We start from the raw sequence: 27,902 nt of genomic DNA, 5'->3' as shown, positions 1-27,902 counted from the left end.
TAAATATATATATGTATATATATATGCCGATGTTTACGGGGCCGAATTTACCGACAGCCGAATTCAATCGGTATATTCGGCCCTCACAGAACATTGTGTGAAATTGTATTACGAACTAATAATGTGTATTATATTACATAATTATAATATTACCTAACCTGAACCATAACACTAATCCTAACCCTAATTCTAACCTAACCCTAATCCGAACCTAACCTAACCTAACCTAACCCTAACCCTAATCTTAACCCTAATCCTAACCTAACCCTAACCTAACCTAACCCTTACCCTTAGGTTAGGTTAGGTTAGGATTAGGTTTAGGATTAGGGTTAGGTTAGGGTTAGGTTAGGATTAGGTTAGGTTAGGATTAGCGTTAGGTTAGGGTTAGGATTAGGGTTAGGTTAGGTTAGGTTAGGTTCGGATTAGGGTTAGGTTAGAATTAGGGTTAGGATTAGTGTTATGGTTCAGGTTAGGTAATGATAGGTAGGTTAGGTAATAACTTATTTTTGGCATTTTTCGATTTTTATTTTTGGCAGTTTTGGCATCGTCCTCTAAATCAGTGGTTCTCAACCGCCGGTCCGCGGACCGGTGCCGGTCCGCCAGGTATATTACAATTGTATACCTTAAATTCAAGATGCAATTATAGAGGATGTAGGTCTCTATACAGTCTCTATGATGCAATGTTGAAGGCTTGTCCATTGATAAAATAAATAAAACATCAAATTTTAAACTGATTCAGAACTTCGTGAGGTAACATTAGGGCTGGACACATGTTCGATTAGACTTAAAGTTCAAGACGCATCATTTGACGACATGCGAGCGACAAGTACTGTACAGGAATGAGCTAACTCATCGCTAAACAGCGCAGTTTGCGAGATCATTCGTTTTCGATTCATTCATTTTTTGCCGGACTGGAACCGGGGCACCCCAAACCGCCCGATGGGAGAGGGGCCGAGTTTGAAAAGAGCTCAAAATTATTATGCAAATGTACATAAATAATAGCGTATTTTATTGAAACTTTTTCCAACATTTTTTAATTTCTTTTCGTGCTTTGCGCGATTTAGTGTCTCTAAATGTCTTGCTTATTAGGTGCCCTTCTCCGAGAGATACGCATGATTTATAGAAATAGGCATTTCAGCGTCAGCCTTTATCGCGTCACGACGTGCCAACACATAATGAAGTTCAGGCTAACATGGGACTCCGATAGGTGCGCCAAAAATTCGGCAGCGAGAAAACCGATTTAGTCATGAATGATCGAATGTTTTCGCTGTTGGCGCGATTAAGCTACATAAACTCTGTGTTTACACTGAGTAGAATAAATGGGCTCACAAGTACAGGGGAAAACATCCGCCCAATGCCCAACTGTGGGGTCTGGGGGCGAAGCCCCTGGAAGTTTGGCTTATCGCTCTATAGGGGCCCAAAACCAACGTTTTGGGGAGGGCTGACGAAGTGCTTTTTCGACACGGATTGGCTGGTGGTAGATACAGTTGCTGTGCGGTGTTTTCTTGCGGCACGCATTGTATTCGTAGTTGCCAGAGTAGCCCATGCGTCCGGTGGCGGCGGGCAATGACCAAGGCAGCACGACAAGATGCTTGGTTAGACTCCGAAACGCTTCTTCTCTCGATATTGTCAAGGAGAAGAATATTATTCGAGTTGGCGTGGTTGGTTAAACCCACGTCCTTCGGCGCGAAAGACTGTAAACGACTCTCGGCGGTAGCACGTTTATCTGGACAAGGCAATTTTACCTCGTATCAGCAGACTGACTACCTTAAAATTACATGGATGCCATCATGATCACGATCAAAACTATTTAAATATCCCTCTCTAGCACCATATAATTGCAAAAAACGGTTGCATATTTTACATTTTGAATTCATTTGAATTTTGAAAGTTGACCGGTCCGTCAAAACATTTTTTGAAATTTTACCGGTCCGTTAGGTGAAAAAGGTTGAGAACCACTGCTCTAAATAGATAGTTTCAGCCTCGAATTAGTCACAAAAACGCTTTATTTGGGCTAGTTTGTCAAAAGACACCACAAAATGTGCAGCATCCACGTATAATCAGTGCCAACAAACAATAAGAAGAAGAAAAAAACTAACGATTTCATAGGTTAATAATATCAAACGAAACCACAAAATGTGCAGTAGGCTATCCATCGGAATCGGTGCCAATAAGCAAAAAAAAGAAAGAAAAGCCTAAGAAACACGCTCAACAGCTGATTGTTACAGCTGTTGAATAGACTTAAATCGTTTGCACGGTAACAGTGCTTCCAAACTCAGGTCAGCTAAGTTTCTCCTAAATTCTTTTCTCGCCCAGCGAATCTGGGAAATATCGGCTTCAACAGTAGCCGCTGAGGGAAAGAATGTTGCCAGTCATCCACCAAAGGTTTTCAGAGCTTCAAAATCTTTGGAGGGCCGAACCGGCTTCCATGCATCATGAAAAGAGAGATCACTTCGCCAGTGCCATCGATCTTATCGCGGAAAGAATTTTCTTCCCGATCCTTTTCCAGGAGTTTCCTGTGTTGTCTCTCAACACATTCTATTTAGTAGCCCGACTATCATTTCCCCTTCAGTCTACCGATATATTTTCGGAGGACTTTTGTCACTTCAGGTGGCTTTAATATTACCAACTCGCATGGAAGAGTCCTGGGAAAGTTAGCTTGTTTAAGAACATTGACGCAACAAGACTGTCTGGCAAAACGAGACTATGCAGCTCAGAAATAGCCAGACAGTTTGTTGCGTCACAATGTTCAACTCGATCACAATGCAAAAATTGTGGTTGATTTTGGGGATTCCAGTTCCATGAGCAGAATATAATTTAGATTTTAATAATCAGAACTGCGGCAGCTTCTCATTGATACCCGTTTTATCAAATTTAGTGCCCGACAAGCCGGTCAAAAATGGTTGTAAAATTGCCTTTCGACAAATGGAAAGTATGACGTAAACCAAATGCAGTCAGCCGTTCAATCTCGCGGTGTCCACACCATTTAGGACACCATGCTTTCCCCCTAATGGGTGGGCTGGACCCAGATTAAGAAACCTGCCTTTCACAAACGCTCTTCTCGCTTGTAACGAGGTCCTGCTAACACAACACCATGAACGAAATACACTATTTGGCAGGCCGTGTTATTTTTGGCATATGCCAAAAATTGCTTATTTTTGGCATTTTCAAATTTTTATTTTTGGCAGTTTTGGCATCTGGCTTCTGAAATGCCAAAAATAACACGGCCTGGTATTAGTACAGGGATATCTAGAACTTCTAGAAGTTTTAGATATCCCTAGATTAGTATCGCATTTCCATATCAATACTATCATTTTCATTCCATAATGTGGATGAATGCTTATGCTGTCGAAAATTGAATACCTCCTTGTATGCATCAATATGAATCAAGCTCGGCTCCTTTCGCATAGCTCAATCTTTGCAACTTTTTACGATCCCTGCGAACGAATTACGATCGTTTTCACAACTACTTACTTACTTGAGTAGATTTAAAGTCAGTCAATTCTACTTCTACTTCAAGTAGTTTTAGGTTGCTTATGGAAAAAGCACTTCTACTCGTACTTGAGTAGATTTTTTCGTCACTACTTCTACTTCTACTTGAGTAGTTTTCATGACTACTTTGGCCACCTCATTTGTATATCGAATATACGGAATACGGTCAAGCTATTCACTCTCTTCGTTTAGAGCTGTGTGCCGAATGTAATGCTGGCGGAAAGAAGTTGAGGGTCTCGATCGCTGAGATGTCGCATGTGAACGCACATTCGAATTTTGAACTTCGATCAAAGAAAAGTTAAGGCGGATACTGCAATATGAGCGAATGGAGCAGAAATTCCTAACAGAGTTTCTCATTCCGATTGTTATCTCCGATGAGTGGCATAGGAGCTCTGGAGCTGCTGTCGCTCCTGGCTTTCGTTGAAAATGCCACCCTAAGAAGACTGTAGCAAATTTTGAAATAGTTTCATGTTCAAGCAACCATTTTACTAAACATAATTACAATATAAAGCAGGGTTATAATAATCTGGAATCCGGAAAAAGGAGACTTAAAAGTTAGTTTACCAAAATCCTATGTAAAGATGCCAAACACGGGACTGCAACGTTGGAAAACCGGATATGGTTTAAAACTAGATGTCGTAATCCTATAGCTTGCGACTCGAGTGCAAGATATTTAAACCGGTCCGAAACGTAAGCTACTAAGGCACTCGGTACAAAAATATCTGTTCAGGTCACAGGACTGCCCCTCCGAAATCCCACTCGAAGTTAGTAATCGGCATTGTTCCCGACAATGGTAAGGCCGCGAAGATAATGACCGACGAAACACTCCCACTCATCTCCAGCGTCAAAATCGCTACACAGTACGCAGCGCTCCGATCGTTCAGAACAACGCCGATTCCTCACTTTAAGGACAATATAATTTTGATAGCAGTGCCATGACCACTGACCAGGTTATATTTTAATCAAAAGCATGGCGGCAGTAGCTTTCGTTGAAGACCGGTTTAATAAATTATACTGTACTAAAATATCCTAGGAGATATAGTGCTGCAACGAAATCTAAAGTTCAGACATTAGCATCCACAGCGGGAAACGAATTCATGACTTTCTTCGAGACCTCACTTAACTATAACGTCAATTTTCAGTTATCGAATAGGAAGAGCTTCTTGGAGGTACAGAACTTAAATAGTATATTCATATTGAAATGAACCCGAATATTTTCGGCTGACACTCGTCAGGGGTAATCGTCAGCAACTAGTAGAGAATTGGAAAGAACATTGTATATCAACAATCGTATCACAAAATATGACGTCACCAGCATGAAATTTCGAATGAGAGAGCGTTCAATGTACTATTTTTAGGTGATACACGAACTCCTTTTGTTGACAGAGTTTTGGTTGGTGTATTTTGAATAGGGTATCGAATAGGGTAGTATATTTTTGTCCCTGATATTTTTGCAGCATGTACTGTATACAGTTTACCGACTCTTGATATACAATTATACATTCATACGGTCTGTGCATTAAGCATAGGCTACGCATACCTTGAGTTAATGTACAATATGCCGCTGGACAAGGAAGATGCAAATATAGTATTGTAAGGCCTTCTGAGTATTGCACCACTCCTACATGCTATCCCAGTAATGCTGCTGTGCGCCAAGCTGGGAATCCATGGATATCAGTATATTATAATCACCCGCGAAATCGAACTCTCCACCATTACACTATCATGTAGGTTGAAGCGGACATAGCGCTTTCAAGTCGTATTGTTTGTAGGCCTCTGCCTTATTTTAAATATTCATAGTGTTCTTTTTAGACACGCCCCCCCCCCCCCCTTTATGATAATTAGGGCGATTTGTTGCCTAAAAACGGAAGATTTCGACCTAAAAAATCAAACTTGACATTTTTTTACCTTAAAAAACTTTTGACCTGATGTATATGTAAATTGTAAATTAGGTGTTTTCCTACATAATGCCAGAATGGTTCTACTTATCTTCATTTCTGGTTGGAACTGTCTGTCCTTACGAATAGTTTGGCCTGAAAAAACTTTTTTATTTGAAATCTGACAAATATTTACGTGAAAAAACTTTATTTCAACGAAATCTGGATCTATGAAGAATTCCAGTAGTTACATCACGCCTTATGGTGGAACTAATTAAGATTTGTAGTAGTTCAACGAAAGATACTCTCCATCATTCTCGGGTAGAAAGTATTTGTCCTTACTAAGTAGCTTGCCAAGAATGGAGAAAGAGCGTTCAACTGCCGAATGTAAACAGAATGTTTACATTATATCGTTCAACAGCAGCAATTGTTGGCTGGCAACACTGAAATTGTACAATGTAGGCCTACATACACTGCTGGTGACACACCGCGTTTTGTTTCATTCTGACAATGTTTTCTACATTACCATTTTTGATCATGCGCTTCAGGATATAAAAACCAATGCCCACACAGTCTTGCGTCATCATCATCACTAGTTTATTAGCAATTTTTATCAGTTCAATACACCACAAAATGCGATACAATGAAGAGATAGGAAAGTGTCAAAGCGACTTGGAGTAGTCTATGGAATCAGACACCTAGGCCACCTAGGCCTAGGCGATGTAAAGAGGAGGCATGCACATTGCACACTGAATGAAAAGTAAAGAAGATAGTACGGAAAAAAAGCAAGCCTGAGTTAGGATATTGCAGTTTGCCTACAGCAGGGGTGGCCAACCTTTTTGTCATTCACGGCCGCATTTCGACTACTCATGTAGCCGACGGTCGCATTCCAAGGCATAGTCCTGATAAATTAGCTGGACGCCAAATGCCCATGTTAGAGTGTCTATTGTTCATTTCTGGTGAACTCCGGATTAATCTATTTAATGATATAGGCTTACTATACGCACCAAAATCGTGAGTGGTCACTGGTCATGTTCTGTGTCTGGACATTGTCGCGCAAAGTGCGATAATTTTTTCAGGTTCACTAATGAATTTCGTGATTAATATTAGTATAGTTTTCTATATTACTATCCAATATTTATCCTTTCTCAACCCATGGATGTGATCAGATTCACCGGTAGAGTTGATGGAGGGGGTGTTTTCGAAAATTTAGGTCAAGTTATAAATCAACCCAACCTTTTTCGACTGACCGCCCTCTTTTCAAGCTCAATCAATCAATCAATCAATCAATCAAGTTTATTAATATTTTCATCGTTTCAAAACATCACAAGACTGCGATACAATGAAAAGATAGGAAGGTGTCGAAACAACTTAGAGTAGCCTTTAAGATCAGACACCCACCTTAGTCTAGGCCAGGGCTGGCCAACCTTTTCAGCCAACGGGCCACATTCGATTGACGAATTATTGCGCGGGCCAGTAGCCGCGCTAAGCGCGAAAATTTTTTGAAGTTCATAGGTCAATAATATTATCACTTGACTATATTGCGGGCCTGTTGTATATCGCTGGGCTAAGTTTGCGAGGACTGGGCTATACGGCGCACGGACATATCCATATCGAAAGATGCGACCAACATGCGTCAATCATTTCGTGCCTAGGTTTCATAGTCGACGGTCTTACTGCGAGCGCAAACGCAAGGTCGCATATGTTGAACGACACTTTGTCTCGTAATCGCGAATATGGTTAGACTCGATGTGATACATTAGGTATTCTTCCATTTTCACAAAAGGGCAACAATATTAAAAACAAGAAATCGAGTGACAACATGTTGCGCCAAGCTTGTAGAAAATTTTTACCTTTGATAAATCTATCGCAAATTAATCTGCTTTATTGTAGTGCACGAAGATATACCAATATGTGAATGGCTGACGAATCTGTCAATGCGTCGGAACTGATATTTTAGTCATCACATCTCAAGTGTTGCGGCCAGACTAATCAAATTTTTGGATGGCCTTGCAAGTTCACAATCTGTGCAATCCATTGTCGACGACATTAGAAATTTCGGAAATTACCTCGGGGGCCACTTAAAACCTTCTCGCGGGCCACGGGTTGGCCGGCCCTGGTCTAGGCGAAGTAAAGAAGAGGCATGCAAACTGAATGAAAAGTAATGCAGAGGATACAAGACGCAAGCGACAGAATGAGGTGGCACGTGGCGGAAGGTGAGGTCGATGTCCGGTAATCCTGAAGACTGGCTAGTATTCATTTAGAAGAAATGGCTTGTATTTCCACGTGAATGCGGACGTGCTCGACGACTGTCGGATAGCCGGTGAGATGATGTTCCACAATTGGGGTCCAGCATACTTGATAGAGCAATGCGTTTTCTTGTAGGCTATTCAGTCCTGATCATATGATAATGGTTCTTCGTTGACGCGCGTGTGCTGTACTTGTGCGCTTTTGCTCAACACCGATCATCGCCCCCCCCCCCTAATATTGGGAACCGAAAATGGGCATACAAACTGTATATTCACCGGCGAGTTGAATAAAAAACAGGTCAACTTTCCGGCTCGACCTCTAAATTACACTTTTACAGCTAAATTTTTGTGGGTTGACTAAACAAAATATGAAAAAGGTTATTTCTCCGACTTGACTAAAATATATCCGTTTGAACGCGCCATCGCCCCCTTCGTTATTTTCGCCCCCCCCCTAGACCGCCAAATCGCCACCTGGGGGTGATATCGCCCACGTTGGGAGCCACTGTTATGATGATGCATCTTCGAGAGGGTCAAGTGTTATTAGTCACTTTGTTGCGTGCTCTTATTTTTGACCTCCCATCAGGACTGTCAGTATAGGAAAGGAAAGGACGTAGTTTATTTTTGTCTTTGATGTTTTCCTGCGGCATATACACATACACACGATCTGTGCATATGCATACCATGAGTGCATGATGAGCATATGCCGCTGGACAAGGAAGTGCAGATATAGCCTTTACGGCGTTCTAAGTCATGACTTGTGACTCGGAGCCTTGTGACTTGGTTACAACCCTGCTTCGTATAGACAGGCTATGGTTCATCGACAGTGCATAAACAATTAAACATCTACGATACAAACGAAATGCAGGTTGCAAAATATTTTTACAATTTTTCGACCTAACGCCACAATTTTGACAAATTTTGACATGTCAAAAAAATCGCCCTAATGATAATGAAAAAATTTTCGCGTCCCCCTTATCGTCATATCACAAAACGCAACCAGAATGCTAACAATCCCAACGGATAGTTTGGTGGAATGGAAGGATTATGAATGTTGATGAGAGAATTCTCAATTATGAAATTCGGCCTCAGGGATTTCTAGAACTCGCGTTTGGAATGCCCTGCGCTGGGTCGCTTGATTCACCCTTTTTGTGACGTCACACGCGCAGTATTCCATCCCGGAGTTCTAGATAGGCCTATTACTGTTCGGATTATACATTGAGAGACGACAGATTTCGCGTCGTCGGGAGGAGCCATTCACACTTTCATTTGTTTGCCTTATTGGAGTGAATTTTTATCAAAATGCACCAGCCAAGGCTGTGTCAATAAAAGCAATTCGTGAACCATCTAAAACAGTACATTGAACGCTCTCTTACTCGAAATTTCATGTTGGTGACGTCATATTTTGTGATACGATTGTTGATATACATAGTTGCTGACGATAATCCCTGACGAGTGTCAGCCGAAAATATTCGGGTTCATTTCAATATGAATCTATTCCCCAGCTTCGCACCCCTCAAGATCCTTTCACGCCCCCAGCTTGAGAACCACTGGTCTAGGCCGAGGTAGGTGTATCATTTTTATCACCAGCACGCGGAAGTTAATGGAGTTGGTCAATCTGGTTCTAGTCTCGGCTGCTGCAATTCTCGAAGTGCTGTAGTTTTTTCCTGAGCTCCTCCTACTCTGAATCGCTGTTCGTGGACTAAAACCTGAAATGAGCATGGATTTGGCGATTATACCCGCTTTTCGAATCTTCGTTGATGGATTTACGATTACCTCGAAACTGGATCCGGCATGAAATTTTTTTGAAATAATTTCACCAAATACCGGATTCGGACATCATACCAAATTTTCTCCGTATTCGGATCTCCAATCCGTGCATCCGACCTACGAGTGATTGGCGCATCCATAACGCCATTCCTCGATGTACCAACCGTTCTGACATTTTAACAAAACCAGTAAACCACATCGCAACTTACCCCGGGGCATTTCCTGGTATCATCATTACCGCCGAGATAACTCTAACATCCACTTACGAAACCAGACTGAGCAAAAACACGAACCGATAATTGCGAATTGAACTACATGATACCCACTATTATCACGGAATCCTAGTCCGGTCTAGCAATGCACTAAGAAATTTTGCCACGTCGCCGTTCTATACAGCGTCCTTATAAATTAGCCCAGGCTCGATGAAGGACGGATTCAAGGAAAGCGAACGAAAAACAGCAAGGCATTTGCGTACGAAAGGAGCCGACGACTGTGGCATCGGGCATTAGACTAATGTTACTCTAAACAGCTTGTAGTTGGTCGTTTCGGCATCCTCTTAACTGCTAATTACGTCACGCTGTGTCTTGTGCATCGCATTGTGCATTGCTCGTCTTGGTTGGATAAAAATAATAGGGCCACTGATTATACTTCAACGATCCCGGAAAAATTTGAGGCCAAATGCTGCAAATCAGAACCATTCTGCGGTTGAAGACACATTTCGATCCTAATAAATTTGATGTCCAAGCATCCTGACATTCTATAGGAGCGTGAGAGCGTCCAACAATAATGCTGCTCGGCTTCAACAAAAATAGAAAATGACTGTACAAGTGTACATGGTGTCACGCCACTCATATTAACCACAGTTACAATACGACTCCTTGAGAATTCTTGATTTTTACAACAATCAAAATACTACAATAGCTTGATACACCGCTAAGAAATGAGATATCGCAAAACATAGGCCATGTGAATAGTCCGTAAAATTTTCAGAAGCGAAATAACTATGATCGACTACAAGAACGATCATCAGAAAAAAGACTGCGCAAATCGTAACATCTTACCCGTGACCTCGCGTCGGCGTATCATGATATTTAATAGGCGTCCACCTCGCATTAGCAACGACAGTAGCCTACTAAATCTACAGAATCTGAAATCGCGGCCAATTCCCACAAATTTACAATTTTATACAAGCCGCCGTCAAAGGATACCCTTCGCGACAGCTGCTGGTGGAGGCAAAATTTACACATTGTTTGATATCGGACAAGGAGAACAAGATTTCGCGATACCAATTGTTTCCACAATAGAAATTGGTGTCATAAACACAACAATTAAATAGGAGCACAAGTACAATTATAGTAAATGAGTTGGTAAGACATCCGCCAATAAGGGTAGAGTATCCACGGGTCGAGATATATCAAGTGGAGACGTTCTTTACAGCAGATGGCGTATGGGAATCGGTCGTTTTTCTCTCCCGGCTCTGAAAAACAACATGCGGGTAGTTACGGGCACTACTTTATAGAGGACGTCAAAAAGTTGGTTCCCAAGTAGAAAAACTCTTGACGGGAAGTATGCGAAGAGTTCTTCGAGTCAATAAATGTTATTATGAAGGTACCGTTGAAAGCTGTGCGCAAGTTCTGTACCGCCAATCAGTTACTAAAACTCAAACCACTACTTGATTGCACGCGGTAGTGGCAATTGCCAATATATGTCAAAACTACTTCCAACATGAAAACATGACTACGTAAATTCCCACCCAGGCACAAGTACATGGAGGATTCCCAAGTGAGCAAAAACAAACCACTCTAGACCTAGCTTTGCATAAAAACAGAAATCTCAAATCACCAGTAGGCAAATTCCTATTCGAGTGCTTAATAAAAGTAGAAGCAAATCTTTACCGACCACCTCTGAGTAAAAGGAAGCAAAACCCACTCAAGCGCACCGCAAAAGTACTGCTTAAAGTACTCCGTTACACCGATAGTGGCGGACTGCTGGCTTCTCGGGGTGCGCAACTAGAACAAGAACTACTCGATTTTTAAAATCCGAAACTAGAACCGCTCAAAAAACCGTACGTTAGTAAACCGTCAACTGACTAGTTTGTACAAGCCTGGTCAGTTACCACGTCTCCAGTCTTCTATCCGAGACTTACATTAACTGCTTGGGCGGCTCTAGTTTTCTGATCGTCTTCCTCTTGCTGCCGACGTTCGTAATGACCGAAGTCATCGAAAATGCTGGTCTGATGTTTGTAGTTCGCGATAATCTTCAGAACCTGACGGCCTTTCTCGGCCGGCACCTCCTGCGTGTCACGCGAGTTGGTGACCGGCTTGTTATCGTTATTCTCCAGCCGAATGTGCCGAAGGACAGTGTTCGGGACGTCCTTGACGTAGATCCACTTCACCTGAAACTGCCCCTTCCACTTGTCCTGCGACCAGACGCCCGGGCGTCCGCTGTAATCCACGCAGGTTTTCATTTCCGCGACGCCGCAGAAATGTCCAGAGCCGTTGACAGAGTACAACAGCAGCACCGGACCCCGGTTCTTCTGCGCTCGGAAAGTACCGTCCAGCCTCTTATTCCCGTGCTCCGTCGAGCACCAGATGTTGTACTTGATCGACCGGTGAATGTCGTCTTCCGAGTAGGACTTGATGACGAAAAATCGCGAGTTACGCAAGTCCATCGTCAGACGCTTCGGGTTGTACTCGTTCTGCAGCTGTAGCTTGTCCAGCACCGGGTGCGCCATCGGGGCCGCGCCGGATTGGTCGCCCGATTTGCCGTCGTCCTTATCGGAACGGGAGCCGTCCTCGTCTCTGTGAGTGCGCAAAATGAAAGGTTAGAGCAGTGGTTCCCAACGTGGGCGAGATCGCCCCCAGGGGGCGATTCGGCGGTCTAGGGGGGCAAAAATGACAAAGGGGGCGATAGGGGGGCGAAAATGGACAAAGGGGGCGATAACGCGTTAAAACGGCTATATTGGAGTCAAGACGGAGAAACAACCATTTTCTTTCAGTCAACCCACCAAAATTTGGTTGCAAAAGTGTAAAATTCGACAGCGAGCCAAAAAGTTGACCTTTTCTTTCTTTTTTTAGTCAACCCGCCGGTGATTTCAGTTAGTTTGTATGCCCATTTTTCGGTTTACAAAATTTGGGGGGACGATGATCGGTGCTGAACTTGAAAAGGGGGCGATGAGTCAAAAAAGATTGGGAACCGCTGTGTTGGAGCAAGTTTAAAAAAACAACAACAGGTCAACACTCTTGCCCAGTCCTTATCACCAGTTCACGGCCTTTTTGGTAAGCTGACGACTAAAAATAAAAGACATCACCTTCGGCCAGCTGTGATCACACACTCATCGCCGCAAATAAGGACACAAACTCCCCACAAATAAGGACAAAATAGCAACCCTGGTCAAAATATGGGCGAATCGAATGAATAAGTGCCAGTCTGTTGGTGCATCTAAAGAAACTTTGCAGAAGACGAAGTCGGACATTCGTTCATAAAGAGAGAATTTGTCAATCGGACGTGCACATTTGCGGTACAGGACAATGCTTGATAAGTATCGACCAATAATGGTGATATGATTGATTGCCAGAGTTAATTGATAGTTCAAACATAACAAAGTCTTAATTATAGAATATTGGAAGAAATATAGAATAACGTTACCGTATAACGTATTGTGCAGCAAAGAAATCCTTTCTCTGTATCAGTGGTTCTGAACTCAGAAGGGTCACAGCTATTTTGATCGTTGTAAAATGAGTGAGAAATTTTGGTTTGGTCGTCTCGTACTTTCATTCCTCCAACTAATATATATTCATAATACCAAATTTCATGCACTCCAAGATCTTCAACTGACTCAAAGGTTAATTACGAAAACCACATTCAAAATAGCGAAAGACATAAATAATTATGACAAGTTGGCTCAGTTGTCAACATTATAAAACCAAGATCAAATTTTATCCTAGTATCCTAGTCATCATAGCACATTGATTATAAAACTACTATACCTAGTTTGTGGAGACAGGGTGATGCCAACGTATAGCCTACTGCTGGTTATAGCATTGTATTGTCCGAAGTTTGAGTGGATATGGACCAGAATAGGGACTGCAGTCCAAACTCTCTATGGCTTTGATCGGTCTACCAATGTACGTTGCCTGCATACCCAACCAGAATCAATATGATACTAGTTCACAAATTGGCATATCAAATCACAAATATTTTACGATGCAAGACAATTGTCAAATGACAAAAGGTGAAAGCACCCCATGCCGAATTTTATGTTGCTGTTATTTTTTTTTCAGAATTGCAGATGGTAGAGTATTAATAGGCTTACAAACTGCCCAAATACTCTCTACATAAATTTATGCAATCATGCGTGGAGCTGATGCAGATATCTTTATAAGTCACAAGGATCTCCGGAATAGTGGGTATCGATATCATTAGGGGGGTAAAGAGTTGGTCATGACTGATTAGCGGGTCTTGACACAAAATAAAAATGAACGACTGATTGGCCTGTGCCAAGCTCTCAGAGCATCTTAGCCCAGCGAGTTTGCATTAGATCCCCAAACCAATCTGCCAATCTGCGTCTACTTACAACAAAAGATATAACAAGCACATTATCAAGCCTCCCATGCCATAACCCTACAAGACGACAACACAAGCACTTTCCATTGCAACAAACATTGATAACTAATGGGTGATATGACTGTTGATATACAAAGTGCTGACGATTACCCCTGACAGGTGCCAGATTCGGGTTTATATCAATATGAATATATTATGAAATTGTATACGGTACTGAAGTTTCGTACCTCGAAGAGTGTCTACAACTAATAAACTGGTTACTCACTCAGTCAAATGACCAGGCATTTTTGCGCCATTCCATCCAAAGTTTCTCGGGCCATTTTGAGACCCAGGTATTCCACGTGCACTGGGTTTACTACCGTCCCAATTTGCAGACTCCATACCATGTTTAACGGGCGCAGGTAGTCCGACAGAAACCTTCGGTTTGGGCTTAGCCTGCGGCTTAGCGGGTTTCGATGCAATGGCCGCCCATGATATAGGTTTATTCACTGCCGCCGGCTGCGGGCTGTTGCTAACGGAGTTCAACTTAACCGGAACCTGCGAGTTGGTGTATTCCACTTGCTGAGAGGGTGTGTCAGGTAGTGGTGGACCGTTACTCATGGCCGGTTGAATAACTTTACCAGCAGGCTCGTTAACAGCCGCAGAGTTGGTCATTAGATTTTGCATACCGTGTTCCAAAGAGTGCATCGAGCTCGAACTACCGGGCATCTTATTAAGAGCGTCCCCGGTGGTCGAGAATACGCCGCCCGACATAAATTCGACTTGCTGTCCATGACCAGTTGTAGGCAGTGTGCCTATCGCAGCATTATTACTCATATACTCGTTTCTTTCGAGGTAATCCTGTGTCATTGTCGTCGGCAAAATCTGATGGTAAAAGTCAGCATTATAATTGCTGCCTCCGCTCTGATGACCGACGCCAATGTCCAAGCCACTGTGACTCGATGGCGAAGTCCACGCGTTAAAATCGTTGCCTTGTTGAAAAACAGGCGGGTTAAAATACGCCTGTCCATTCCCAATAGCGTTAGTCTGCTGGTTGAACATAGGCTCTTGAACGAAGTTCCGGTGCGGCTCCCCGTTACCAATGTTACCGTACGGATGGGACATATAGGAGACGGAATCGCCGCCTGTTGACCATTCGCCCATGTAAGATGGGAAGGTCATTTGTCCATAGTAGTTTTGGATGAACGGTTCGTTCGGAGGGAAGCCGTAATTTGGTTGCTGAAAAAAATTCCATTATAAATTTCGATGCAAACTACAAACGATAATATAATGATGCTTATCAATGCTGAATTGTACAAGGAAAGAATAACGGAGAAAATATAACCGCACAGTAACGGAGTGATGAGCGATCAATATCAGAAATACATATCGGCCTGAGATGCCGTTATATATCATCTTGCCATACCTGCGATGATGGTTGCATGTAGTTTGAAAAATCTTCTTGTAAACCGTCTTTACCGCCGAAACCGTTTTGTGGCGCTTCACCACCCTATTAAAGCACAAGGTGTTGTAAATTGCTGGATTTCTGACAACAAAGCTGTTAAAATTTTATCTGGTCAAAGATCACACGATTAGATTGATCCCTAGCCTAACACAACACATTTTTGTTAATGAAAAACAAGTAGGCTATTCGTAAGAAACCCACATGTTCATTGTGCATCAGAATCATATATATCATTGAATTCCTCCTAGTTACAGCGAACTGCACTTGCTGCTATACAACCTTAGTCCTGTTGTTGATTATTATGGAAGGCCCTCTTTGGTGCATAAAGAAATTTTTGCATTATTTGAAATTCATAACGCCTGGGCGGAATCCCTTTCCCCATTTTATTGCGTGTAATTGGTAAATTCGCTGCCCTACAGAGTTGATTTAGTGATGTGATAAGACTTCAGACCAACAGCGTAGTGTTGCGGTAGAGCATTGGATTCACGGTCAGTATAGGTCTTGGTCCTTAATTCCCGGCCAAGCGCCAAGGTAAACCATCGACTCTCCCGTATAACTGGTATCCACACCTGTCCTGGACAGGGTGAATGGTGGCGATAACTCCATATCCAATTCCAGACAGGTTCTTTGTATACCCACCGTCAAAGTACCATGATGGTTCAGAAAAAAAAATCAACTGCCTCCTTTCTTAATCTTACGAAGGGTTGCCGGAGAACCCGGCCCTTGGAGAACCCGGCCCTACCAACTCGGCCCTCGGAGAACCCGGCCCTCGGTGAATTCCTCTTGAAATTAAGTGTATTCACAAGTATTAATATGAATTAATAAAGTAATAATGTTATTATCAACTGATTTGTAGGTCTTGTAAGGGCATGCGTAGGTCACGCAGTCACGGCGTGATCACGGATTGCGCAAGCGCCAAGCGCGGGAGAGAACGCGACGTTCACATATCGATCACGCGTGGTCGGCTCATTGTTGAATTGACTTGGCGTGGGGCAGACGTGTGATTTTCGAAAATATGGATCTGTGTGTTATATGTAAAGAAGCTTATTAGGGGTAGGGTTAGGGTTGCCGGAGGTGGGATATTAGGGTTAGGGTTGTCGGGGTGGGATATTAGGGTTGCCGGAGGTGGGATATTAGGGGTAGGGTTAGGATATTAGGGTTGCCGGAGGTGGGATATTAGGGGTAGGGTTAGGATATTAGGGTTGCCGGAGGTGGGATATTAGGATTGCCGGTGAATACAAAATTTCCCGAGGGCCGGGTACACATTTAATGCATTTTTAATTCCAAATTGTTCGAGGGCCGCATTCATCGAGGTCCAGAGTAGTCGAAAAACACCGCGAATACCACAACAAGTAGACCACGCGTGCTTGATATACAAAATTTCCCGAGGGCCGAGTTCGTCGAGGGCCGGGTTCTCCAAGGGCCGGGTTCTCCGAGGGCCGAGTTGGTAGGGCCGGGTTCTCCAAGGGCCGGGTTCTCTGGTAATCTTACGAAGTACCGGTACCTAAATATTTGGTTACTGGAAGGTTGCGTGGACATGGGCTGGACATCAAAGCATATTTTGTACTGACAGATGATTTTGAGCCAAAATTTGGATGGGTGGAGGATAGGCTACTGGTTCCTGCCATTTTTTTTTTACAATTCATTTGGTATGGACACACGGTTACCATGTTACCGCTATATATCATGGGCCATATGATTTATGTTAATGTTCATCGAGATTGATAAGGTTCATGAAAATCAGCTTCCTTGGTAGGGTGTAACTTACTTGGTGAGAAGTTACGTCAGACATTTCTATTATTCCAAGTTTTTCAAGGTAAACTTCATACAAACACGCCAGTAAACTCCACAAGTGCCCAGCACTGAAAATAGATAGACATTATTAAAAATATAGAATACGATTGAAACAACTTGCTGTCACTGATATCTCTGCATATGCATGCTTTGGACCAAAATCGCACGAATTTTCTTTCAGAATCCAGAATAACTGAACTACCTTCTAATGCCCACTGAAATTCAAGCAATTCAACGGCAGTCCATGGGCGAGCCCTCTTCGAATTCGATCATTGGGATGGGATGAGTCGATGATGAGGAAAATCTAACCAGAAATAATAGATGTTGCACATTAACAATATATATAGAGTCGACGACTATAAAATGACCACATAAAGACAGATTCTACTTCTACATATACTCTAACATTTAATCCAGCATCATTTACACGATATTCCAATGATTAATAACCCCATAACCCACACATTGATTGACTGCCAAATACACCATACACTTCATAAATTAAGTGCTGTCACTTCCGGTTCTCCCACCACATCGAACCGGAGTCCAGCAGCCACTCACTATTTTGTCGGAAAAAGGTAACTGAGGTTGATATGAGATTATGTTGGGGAGATGTTCGTTTGTCGGATCAACTCGAATAACTCCGCTTCTAGACTAAAATTTGTTTTGCATCTTCCTTGAAGGCAGCTCAACAATTTAGTGAGGTCGACAGAAAAATTTATTTTCTTTTTTAATTTTCCTGATAAATTTAAAAAATTTAATTGGATCTACGGAGTTGTAACTTGTTAAAATTGAACCAAATTTGGGGTGCAGCGTTTTTTAAGGTAATCTGACAATTTAATCAGTGAATGGCTGGAATCGGAAAAAAGTTATCTTTGAACAGCCGTGGTGTACAGTTGGATTTCTTCACTTAGCTAGACATTCAGAGCAGTGGCAGGGTTTCCGCTCCTTACCAAGAACAGATAACTCTCACTCACCGAGTCACCGGGATTCATGCCAGCGTCTCCGGGCTCATTTACGTTACCGCACTGCTCTCTGAAGCCTTAATATCCGCGTCGAGACTGGAATATTAACTAGATTCCCGTTAAGACTCCGCATGGGCGAAGACGAGCCATGCCCCGATCGAAAATTTCGTTCGTATGTTTCTTAGGGTCGATTGACCCATATGTTCAACTGATGTTCATATGAAACCCTTATCAGCCCCCCCTCCTATTTTCAAATCTCTCATTTGAATATATGCTACTGCGACCGCGAGCTACCGACAGCTCGTGGCCACTACGTTGAAGATCCCTGGTCCACAGCAGTGGTTCCCAAACTTTTTCGGTGTGAGGGCCAAATTTAGAATTTCAGAGTACGGTCGGGACCGCACGAATACTACGGCTATGAAACGGACCCAAACAGTCATCATGGCTATTTCGGAGTGGTTTTATCGTCCTGGTGAGATTTCCAAACTGTATACTGTTTACCGCTACTTATCTGCTACATTGGGTGTCCGTTGAGTGAATCAGCTTTTCTCGCCTAAACGCGCGAAGCGCGAGAAATTTCTTTAGTTTCATGACTTAATCGGTCAATATATGATCTGGAAACGCATGTATTGCTATCAATTTTCATCCTGTCTCTGTTCATGTAATCTGATTTACCGGTAGAGGTGCGGGGGGTGTGTTTGAAAAGGTATAGGCCCCCTCAATAGTAATTAAACATCTCCGGGAGTATACCCGTTGGCAGGAACGTCAGGACCCAGGGCTCCCATAGGGTGATAAACTGGCCCCGCATCACGTTGTTCGCTTTTGCCAGGAAATTAAAGTTGTACTGCTTAGTGAGACAGCGCGACATGCGAATATTTCGATAATTCATGATAAAATTGGTGAATAAAATCGGGAATTGCATGGTTGTCCTCTTTGCCCATCACGCAATCAGATTTACCGGTAGAGCTGAGTGAGAGGTGTCTTTGAAACTGCAGACCCCGTAAAATTAAACATCTTCGAGCGGGCGGACCCCTAGGTATAACTTCTTTTACATGATGTTATTTCGTGACCTCCTGTCTGCTATATCAAAAAATGTAGAATTGCCTAAAAAACCTACTAAACTGAAAGATCACACGATTTCAGATTGGTATTTCTTCACTGGCATATTATTTTCTTTCCTGCGGGATGGTATTTGTCTTGTGAGGTTCAGATTGCCAAGACAAGAACATTCGGCATCAGTCATTTAGGCGCCTATATAGACAATTAAACCTATATGTATTTGTATATATAACGAAGTTTTGGGTATTTCGTAGTCTTTGGTCAGCATAAAAGCAGTCCTTTACGGCCAAGGCTTTCTCGCTGCCAATCGTTCTGACACACTTCTTGGAGTCACATGTTACATGGCCTAAAACTTTGTCTTGGTGCGTTGTGGTGCGATCATGGCCAACGCGGATATGCCCATTTCTATAAATCTTGCGAATTTTTTCTTGGACAAGAGTACCCAATAATCAAAATATGTGGCGAATTGAAATCGCGCAAGGCGCGAAAAATTTGCATGAAAAAGTTGCATAAATTTTCAAAAAATACTCTATAATTTATGCTAATTCACGAAATAATTTTGGGCCCCCTTCGAGCTCGGCCCCCCTCAATTGGGAGGTTTGGGGTGCGGCAGTTACGGCCCTGACTATAGGACTACCAATTATGCTGCTTTTAGCCGGCTAAGTAGTATGCATCTCGGCGTATTCAACCGTGAGTCACGTGTTGTACATCTAGTTATCACAGGGTTACCATTCGTCCTCTTTTAAGATGATTTGTCATCTTTTTTGATTTTTTCAAAGTGTCCTCGGAGGACGCCCAAATGTCTTCTTTTTTGAGATTTTGGCTTCTTTTTGAGGATTTTGGTTACATATAGGGCCAAATTCGACTGATATACATTAACTCAGCACTGTAGGAACGCTACGGCGGCTATTTCGGGACCCGGGAACCTTTTTTCAGTCAACCACCTGTTAACGTGAAAGAAAAACTGTATTTTCCGGGAGTTGAGCCTCTTTTTCTTTTTTGGTCAAGCGAACACGAAGTGGGAAGAATTTACCATTTTTCAATATTTTCCTCCGATTTTGAAAGTTATCAATACATATTTATATCTATAGCTACTGCTCGTTCAACTGGAAAGTTAGGGCACATTGCATTGACACAGCAGTGACGTATCGTTAGCAGTCTATACTCACAACTTTTCTGCAATTCTATAATTAAAAACTACAGAGGCCAGCCAAGCAAGAGTATTTTATAAATATAAATTTTATTTTTTGTCATAAATCGATTTCTCAATATATTTTGGGGGCCGCAAGAAGGCTATCTGGAGGCCGAACTTGGGAATCACTGGTCCACAGCATGTAAAACTTGTAGCATAAGTGGCTGCGCAATATAAGCATGATCGTGGAAACGCATCTCTATAAAATGGTGATCGACCTGAAACATTTTCGCTAGGAAGTAATAGGTTATGGCCAAGAAATATAAATTCACTTTAGTTAGTGCGGTATATCAAAAGCGCATGTTTTGATTCTCGACACCAGCACCGTGATTACGAGAGGACAAACTAATCACAGGACCAAAGGCCAGTACACATGCAAATCTGATAATGTGATATATTTAATTCGTTGCAAAAAGGGATGTGATGCTGCGTGGTACATTGGCGAAACTGGCCAACCACTCCACAGAAGAATAAATAGTCATCGACATGACATTTTTAAACGAAACAGATCGAAGCCTGTCGGTGAGCACTTTTCTTCTGCGGGACACTCGGAAAATGATATGATTGTTAACGTGTTGGCCGGGAACATCGCGGACTCAACCCTGCGCAAGGCCACTGAACAGAAATACATCGACCAATTCAATACGTTCCATCAAGGGCTTAATATAGATCGGGGGTGCATGTCACATTACACCATGCAAATCTGCAGTTGAGAAATTCGGTGCATATGTGCATGCCTCCTCTTTACTACGCCTAGGCCAAGGTGGGTGTCCGATTCCATTGACAAATCCAAGTCGCTTCGACATCTTCCTGTCTATTCATTGTATCGCATTTTTTGTGGTGTATTGAACTGATGAAATTGCTAATAAACCAATGATGATGATGATAATCATTGTATATACGCTTTCAAACCTCATTTTCAGTGCCATAACTTGCTGCAGTCCTTTCAAATTACAATTTCGATTATATTGTCTATGACGTCACAAAGGTACAAACTTTTTCGGCCTGAAAGTTATCTTCCCTGTGATGTCACAATACGCGTATATGTTTGAATCCAGAATCGCTTTGCGTTATTTTCATTTCAACACCTGAAGAAGGAGCGGAGCTCCGAAAGCTCGTGTAATAAATAAAATTATTACGTTGCAAGTGGACGCTAAATAGGGTGTGAAAGCAACCAAGATCCTAATATTTATTCTCAAAGTCATTCTAATGATCACCATGTTATGACGTCATAATAATTGATACTTGACTCGTACTCGAATCACTCAGGTAGGTCCTACTGGATTTTGATGTATGAGTTCATTATTAATAGTAGGGTTACCTCCTTTTTGAGAATTTTTGTTAAATGTTGGGCAAATTCGACTGAGATACCGTAAATGAGCACTCAAGTAACGCTCCGGCAGCTATTTCGGGAGATGAGCCGGAAAGTTGACCTTTTTTTTCTAGTCAACCGAACACGAAGTGGGAGAAATTTAACATTTTTTCAAGATTTCCGTCCAGGATTCTAAGTTTGAAAATTTTGACAAAGTGTCCTCCTTTCCCGACTCCAAAATATGATTACCCTAATTCATAGTTGTGACTGTGTGGTGAATAAGTTATAATGTTACATAGTAGGCCCCGATATCAGTGGTTTGGTTACCGTACGTCCTCTTTTAAGAGGATTCGTCCTCTTATTTGACATTTTTGAAAGTGTCCTCTTTTATGAGAATTTTTCCTCTTTTTCGCAAATTTTGGTTAAATTTATGTTAAAATCCAACTGAGATATAGTAAATCAGTACTGAAGTAACGTTCCGGCGGGTATTTCAGGACTTGAGCCAGAAGGTTGATTTTTTTTAGTAGTCAACCAACGGAGAATTTAATAACAGTTCTGGAGTCGAGTCGGAAAAATGGCCTTTTACCAATTTTCCGCATTTTACTCCGGTATTGTAAGTCTGGAAAATTATAAACAATGTCCTCTTTTCAGATTCTTAAAATATGGTAACCCTAATCAGTGGTAGTACACGGATGGAAATACATACTATTTTCGCTTACAGTGTAGTATATGGATATGTCAAACATCCGACTCTCTGACGGCCGGATCATTTCATTCAGCAATGCTGTAAATGAAAATATATGCTTGTATTATCCAGCACATTTTCATCACAATGTTGCGTTTTCACTCTAGTCACCATCAGAACCAAATCTGAGACATCGGCATCGAATTCCAAGAAAGTAAAAAAATGTGCACACGTAGTTCACAGTTTTCACGGATCATGTTAATAAATAATGCAAATGTCTGCTGTCGCAGTTGCCATCAAACTTCTCTGATTCGGAAAGTCCCCGGCATTACAAGGTCATTTGGTTCATTCTATCCATCGTATGACGTGCACTATCAAAGTATATATCAGTTTACAATTCTCACTGTTTTGTGGTGTGGGGATTTGGTTCAGTGCGGTGGTCCAATAACCTTTCTTATGGCTTGACTCAAAATCGAATCCATGGAAACCCGAATGGTGATTTAATTATAAAAATTGTTAAAACCAAATTGCAAGAGCTCGTGCTGTTTACGGTAAAATCGGCCGTCCTCACAGCGGCTAAGACTAAGGAACTATAGGGAGCGTTAATATGACAAATTATATAGTCGCGACCGCATGTTGGAACCAATGTTTTAGTGGTTTATGATTGTAAGCCAGGGACGGACAGCATACGGCCCGCGGGTCGGATCTGGGCCGCGACGGGATTTTGAGTGACCTGCAGAGAGTGTCTGTCCTGAAAGTGGAATTCTAATCTGAAAGTATTGACAAATTTTATGCGTCACAGAATGAATCAAAGTTCGCCAATCTGAGACAGATGGTTCTGAAACTACTTGTTCTGGACGGGTCCACATACATTTGCGAGCAAAATTTTCGACCATAGGCCTAGACCAGGGGTTCTCAACCCGCGGCCCACAGACGGGTATTTTGCGGCCCGCGACGTCTTTCATTATGAACGCAATTACCACTGGCAGTATTGTTACATATTGATTGTACTTGTAATTGTAATTGACTGCCGTACTCACTATTTATTCTGTTCTAGTTTCTTGATATATGCTCGAGTTGATTGCGATTGTTTTGAATCGGTATTCGGCTGGACTCTTTGTCCAAAAGAATCCCGCTGTGTAGTAGGCCTACACTTTTAAAGAGTGTTTCACTCGCCGCGAATGGTTCGAACAGAAATAAAGACCCATGGATCCCACCCGAAAACATTCGTAAATCGCATGCTGATGTGCAAGGGCCTTCAATATCATAATCATAATCAAAGGTATCCTATCCGCTCCAGACACACAGCCTATAATCGGATAGATACGAGATAATGCGATGAAATCAACATGAACAGATATGAAGATCAAGAAACGACCATTGATGTACGGTCTATCTATAGATAACTAACCTACGGATAGATGCGCAACACGTGACTCACGGTCGAGTGATGCGACAACGGCAGATTTGTTGTCGCTTCATAGCATGAAACGGGAGCGTAATTGCTAATCCTGTAGATTACGACACTAGCGCTCAAATTAAATAAAGTTGATCTTATTTGAAAGCTATACAGTCGCGCTGATTCTGATAATATACATTAAGCTTTCCTCAAGGCAATGAAACCACCCCGAAATAGCCTTCAAAGTCTGAAAATCGGCATTGTTCTAAACAATCGCAACGGTGCAGCACAATGACATAACAACGGTCCGTGCGTGGTGACGATTGTCTAGAACAGTGGTTCTTAACCTTGCCCACAGCGCCCCCCAGGGGCGCTGGCGATTTTGAAGGGGGGTGGAAGCGCTCAGGGGGCGATATGGGGGGCGCTGGGCTCAGGGGGGCGGTATGGGGGGCGCTGGAGAAAAATGGCTTCGCAGTAGATGATGTGGTGATAGGACATATCCTTGATGAGTATTCAGAGCAAATTAACACCGAAAACTTCGTTACATATAGCCTTCAAAATACATATAGGTTTATTTGTCCATGGGCGCCTAGATGACTGACACCGAATGTTCCTGTCTTGGCAATCTGAACCCAAGAAGACGAATTCCATCTGGCAGGGAAAAATTATATGTCAGTGAAGAAATACCAATCTGAAATCGTGTGCGTCTTTTAGTTTAGTACGATTGGGCGACAGGGATATTCCTGTTGGGCGATATCCCCGTAGAGCGATTCTATATTTTTTGATATTGCAGACAGGGGGTCACAAAATGACATCATGCAACGAAGTCATACCAACGGGTTCGCCCGCCCGAAAATGTTTACTTATTAGTAACGGGCCTCACAGTTTCCAAGAAACCTCACAATGTTCGCTTCAAGTTTTGATGAGTCTGCGCACACTCGACAACTCACTGCGCTGACCCTTGGACAACAGTGCGTAACGACTAAAAAATGGTAATAACTTCGGATTTGTTGTGCGCAACGTAGATTTTCTGTGCGCAGAGACCGTGTCAGCACTGCGCACGTGCGCAGCTTAGAGGGAACATTGCACCTCACTCAGCTCTACCGGTAAATGTGTTTACGTGAGCAGGAAAAGGATAAAAATTGATCTCAATTTACATGCAATTCCCGATTATATTGACCAATTTAATCATTAATCAGTGAAATTTTTCGCGCTTCGCGCGACTAGGTGAGAATAGCTGCCTCAGTAAATGGACACCCAATGTAGATACCTAATAGGCTATCAGCAAATAGCGGACAGCCTAATAGGGCTCTGGGAGTGAAGTCCCCCGGAAGTTTGGTTTATCACCCGATGGGGGCCCTGGACCAACGTTTTTTCGTTTGGAGGGGGGCTGACGAAGTGCTGTTACGGCCCTGGTAACGAATAATTGTACCTGCGCACACGCCCGAATATGTTTAATTATTAATTACGTGCCCTTTATTTTCCTATATAACAGCTCACTCAGTGCTACTGATTAATCTGATTACGTGGGCTGAGAGGATAAAAAGTTTATAGCGACTTATTTATGTAGGCTAATTATCACCTATTCATTCATGCATTATAGAAAATTTTGGTACCTAGGGCGACCAGGCCACACAAACTTTGCTGACCATCAAAATCACGATATGGGGTTCCTTGGGTCGAAGCCCTCAGAGGTTCAGTTTATCACGCTATGGGTGCGCAAGGCAATCGTTTTTAGGGGGGTTGACGAAGTGCTGTTACGGCCCTCCCTCTTACTCATTGTCTTTATTACATTCCTTACAAAATGAAGTTGGGGGGGGGGGGGGGGGGGGGGCGCTGGAGCACGATGATTTTTGAAAGGGGGCGCTGGAAGAAAAAAGGTTAAGAACCACTGGTCTAGAACAATGCCGATTTTTTTTGAAGGCTATTTCGGGGTGTTTCCGTTGCCTTGATGAAAATTTAATGTATATTATCAGAATCAGTGCGACTGTAGCTTTCAAATAAGATCAACTTTATTTAATTCGAGCGCTAGGGTCGTCATCTATGGGATTAGCAATTACGCTCCCGTTTCATGCTATGAAGCGACAACAAATCCGCCGTTGTCGCATCACTCGACCGTGAGTCACGTGTTGCACATCTATCCGTAGGTTAGTTATCTATAGTCTATCAATCTAACATCCACAACGGCCTACTGGTCTTCCTACAGTAGGGAATTTCCCGGACATGGCCGGGATTTTACTGTTCAAACAGCGTCCGGGAGGAACTTCTAAAATATGCGGAATTCTGAAGGCTTGAAGTAGACAAAAATCGTAAATCAACATAAACAAAATTATTGTTAAGCCAATGTATGCTGCTTGATATATTTCTTCGCGCACCGCGCGATTTAGTGTCACATTTCACTCATATTGAATTTAGTAGGTGGGTCCACCACCCTCGCAAAACATGCAATCAAACATGGGAAGCGAGTGGCGCAGTTGGTTAAACACTGCAGTCACGACACCAATGGTTGCTGGTTCGAGTCTCGGCTCTGCCATGTTTCTATGTGTCGGAGGTTTATCTGGGCTCCTCATCGCCGACCTCGCTGTGAAAGCAGCGTCTTGAAAAAGCCCAGAAGAAGAGTGAGCCGCGCTCGAAAGTCGGCAACAGAGACCTGAAAGAGGACGCACGAAACGGAGAGAGAATGGAGAGTGGGAGTGCGCGTGGAAATGAAAAGTCGTCCTCATTGCCAACGCAAAGACATTGGACTTTAAGAAATGTACGGTTGTGGCGCACAAGGCCTAAAACAGGCGATACGCGCCACTGTAAAATGTGTATTAATAATAATAATAATAATGCAATCAAACATAAATAACTTGTATTGTACAATTACCTAATTTTGAGACCCGCTAGTAGGCGCTAAAGCGTGTCCGGATTTTGAGCCTGAAAAACATGGTAAACCTATATCCTATAGTGTTATGGTCCGATGCAACATTGTTCGAACTTGGACTCCCGGCTGTCTCTCATCTGAATCTTCTGTGCTCCTTTCAACCCTTATACTTGTATTCGCCCGTCTCTTCTGTTATATTCTCCAAGAACGGCGGGAAAGAACGACACAGAGCGGGAGGTGGCCACTGCCCATATAAAACTCGACATCGAAATGTGATGCAGCCAGGCATCTCTCTGCGTTGCCATGTATGCTTTAGTTTCGAAATAAATAAAATGGGGTTCGTTCCGATTACGCACGGTAATCACAAACCATTTCAAAAAGTTACCAGTCCGCGTGCCACTGGGCGAAATCCAATGCTATGCGGATGCGCTATCACACACGTCAGTGTATTGAAGACAATGTCTGACGCCGGTGGCTCTAAGCAAAAACCCTGACCTCACGCATGCACATTACGGCAAATCCTAGTATGCTGATGCGAAGAAACCGTCATGCGTCACTATAACATCGAGCTCTCCCTGACTGTTGCAATCAGACATGCAAGTTACGAGGTTGCAAATGGAACTGCATATCCACTATTCATAATTTTCATCACTTCATGGACAAAAATAAGGTGGTAATACATACAAAAATTTAACAGCCTTATAGTTCCGAAGGATATTATGCTTTCTAGCTTTCACAAATAATCTATGAAATAATCCAATCCTACAGTGCCCGATCATATCTTCCCTATGCACTCGAGTGACATGTTTTCAACCTCGGAAAATTTCAGTTTTATGTTATTCAACTCTGTCGATATAGTGATGCAAATATCAGATGTAGAAGATTACAGGAGTTTAATCATTAACACTAATTTTTGTTGAGTTTGGAGAAGATCTGATTGATTGTAAAGATAGATATGTGTATGGCTCAATTATAATCCCATATTGTGTCCCATTAAGCCTATCGAAACCATATGAACCTCAACTCAACGATTTTAGGGAATCGAATTTTATAATATGTGGAGGTGTCAACTACTATAGCTCCTTTATCGATGCGAGCTATAGGCCTACATATAGATGAAATTCTTTGATAACATAATTGTTAGGGTGGAATCTGCCTTGGCCCGTAGAAAACAGGCTACATAAAGAGCAGTAGCTGCATTCTCTCAATTACAGGTACAATTGGCCAGAACAATA

At 42.5% G+C, this 27,902-nt stretch overlaps 1 protein-coding gene across 1 annotated transcript; it reads right to left on the bottom strand.

Moving 5' to 3' along the window:
* Positions 1-10,260: 10,260 nt before the first annotated feature.
* On the bottom strand, positions 10,261-17,531 carry LOC145448309 (YTH domain-containing family protein 2-like). Its single transcript, XM_080326686.1, has 6 exons — positions 17,392-17,531; positions 17,164-17,257; positions 15,357-15,440; positions 14,217-15,169; positions 11,532-12,186; positions 10,261-10,862 (listed from the first exon to the last, which is right to left on the bottom strand). Exons 2-6 carry the CDS (start codon positions 17,185-17,187, stop codon positions 10,800-10,802), a joined length of 1,779 nt encoding a protein of 592 aa, XP_080182812.1. The 5' UTR covers positions 17,188-17,257; positions 17,392-17,531; the 3' UTR covers positions 10,261-10,799.
* Between the last annotated feature and the right edge of the window lie 10,371 nt (positions 17,532-27,902).

The sequence above is a fragment of the Botryllus schlosseri genome, chromosome 10, assembly GCF_051294905.1.
Source record: "Botryllus schlosseri isolate E-star chromosome 10, Bs_hap1, whole genome shotgun sequence".
NCBI lineage: Eukaryota > Metazoa > Chordata > Ascidiacea > Stolidobranchia > Styelidae > Botryllus > Botryllus schlosseri.
This window is presented reverse-complemented; position numbering and strand designations above follow the sequence as displayed.

Excerpts from the sequence above, each read along its gene's own strand:
- LOC145448309 (XM_080326686.1), bottom strand. The coding sequence starts at position 17,187 with ATGTCTGACGTAACTTCTCACCAA. Across the intron at positions 12,187-14,216 it reads ATGCCTGGTCATTTGACTGA|AGACGAGGACGGCTCCCGTT; the intron begins GTGAGTAACCAG and ends GCGCACTCACAG. Across the intron at positions 10,863-11,531 it reads GAGCCGCCCAAGCAGTTAAT|AGCCGGGAGAGAAAAACGAC; the intron begins GTAAGTCTCGGA and ends GTTGTTTTTCAG.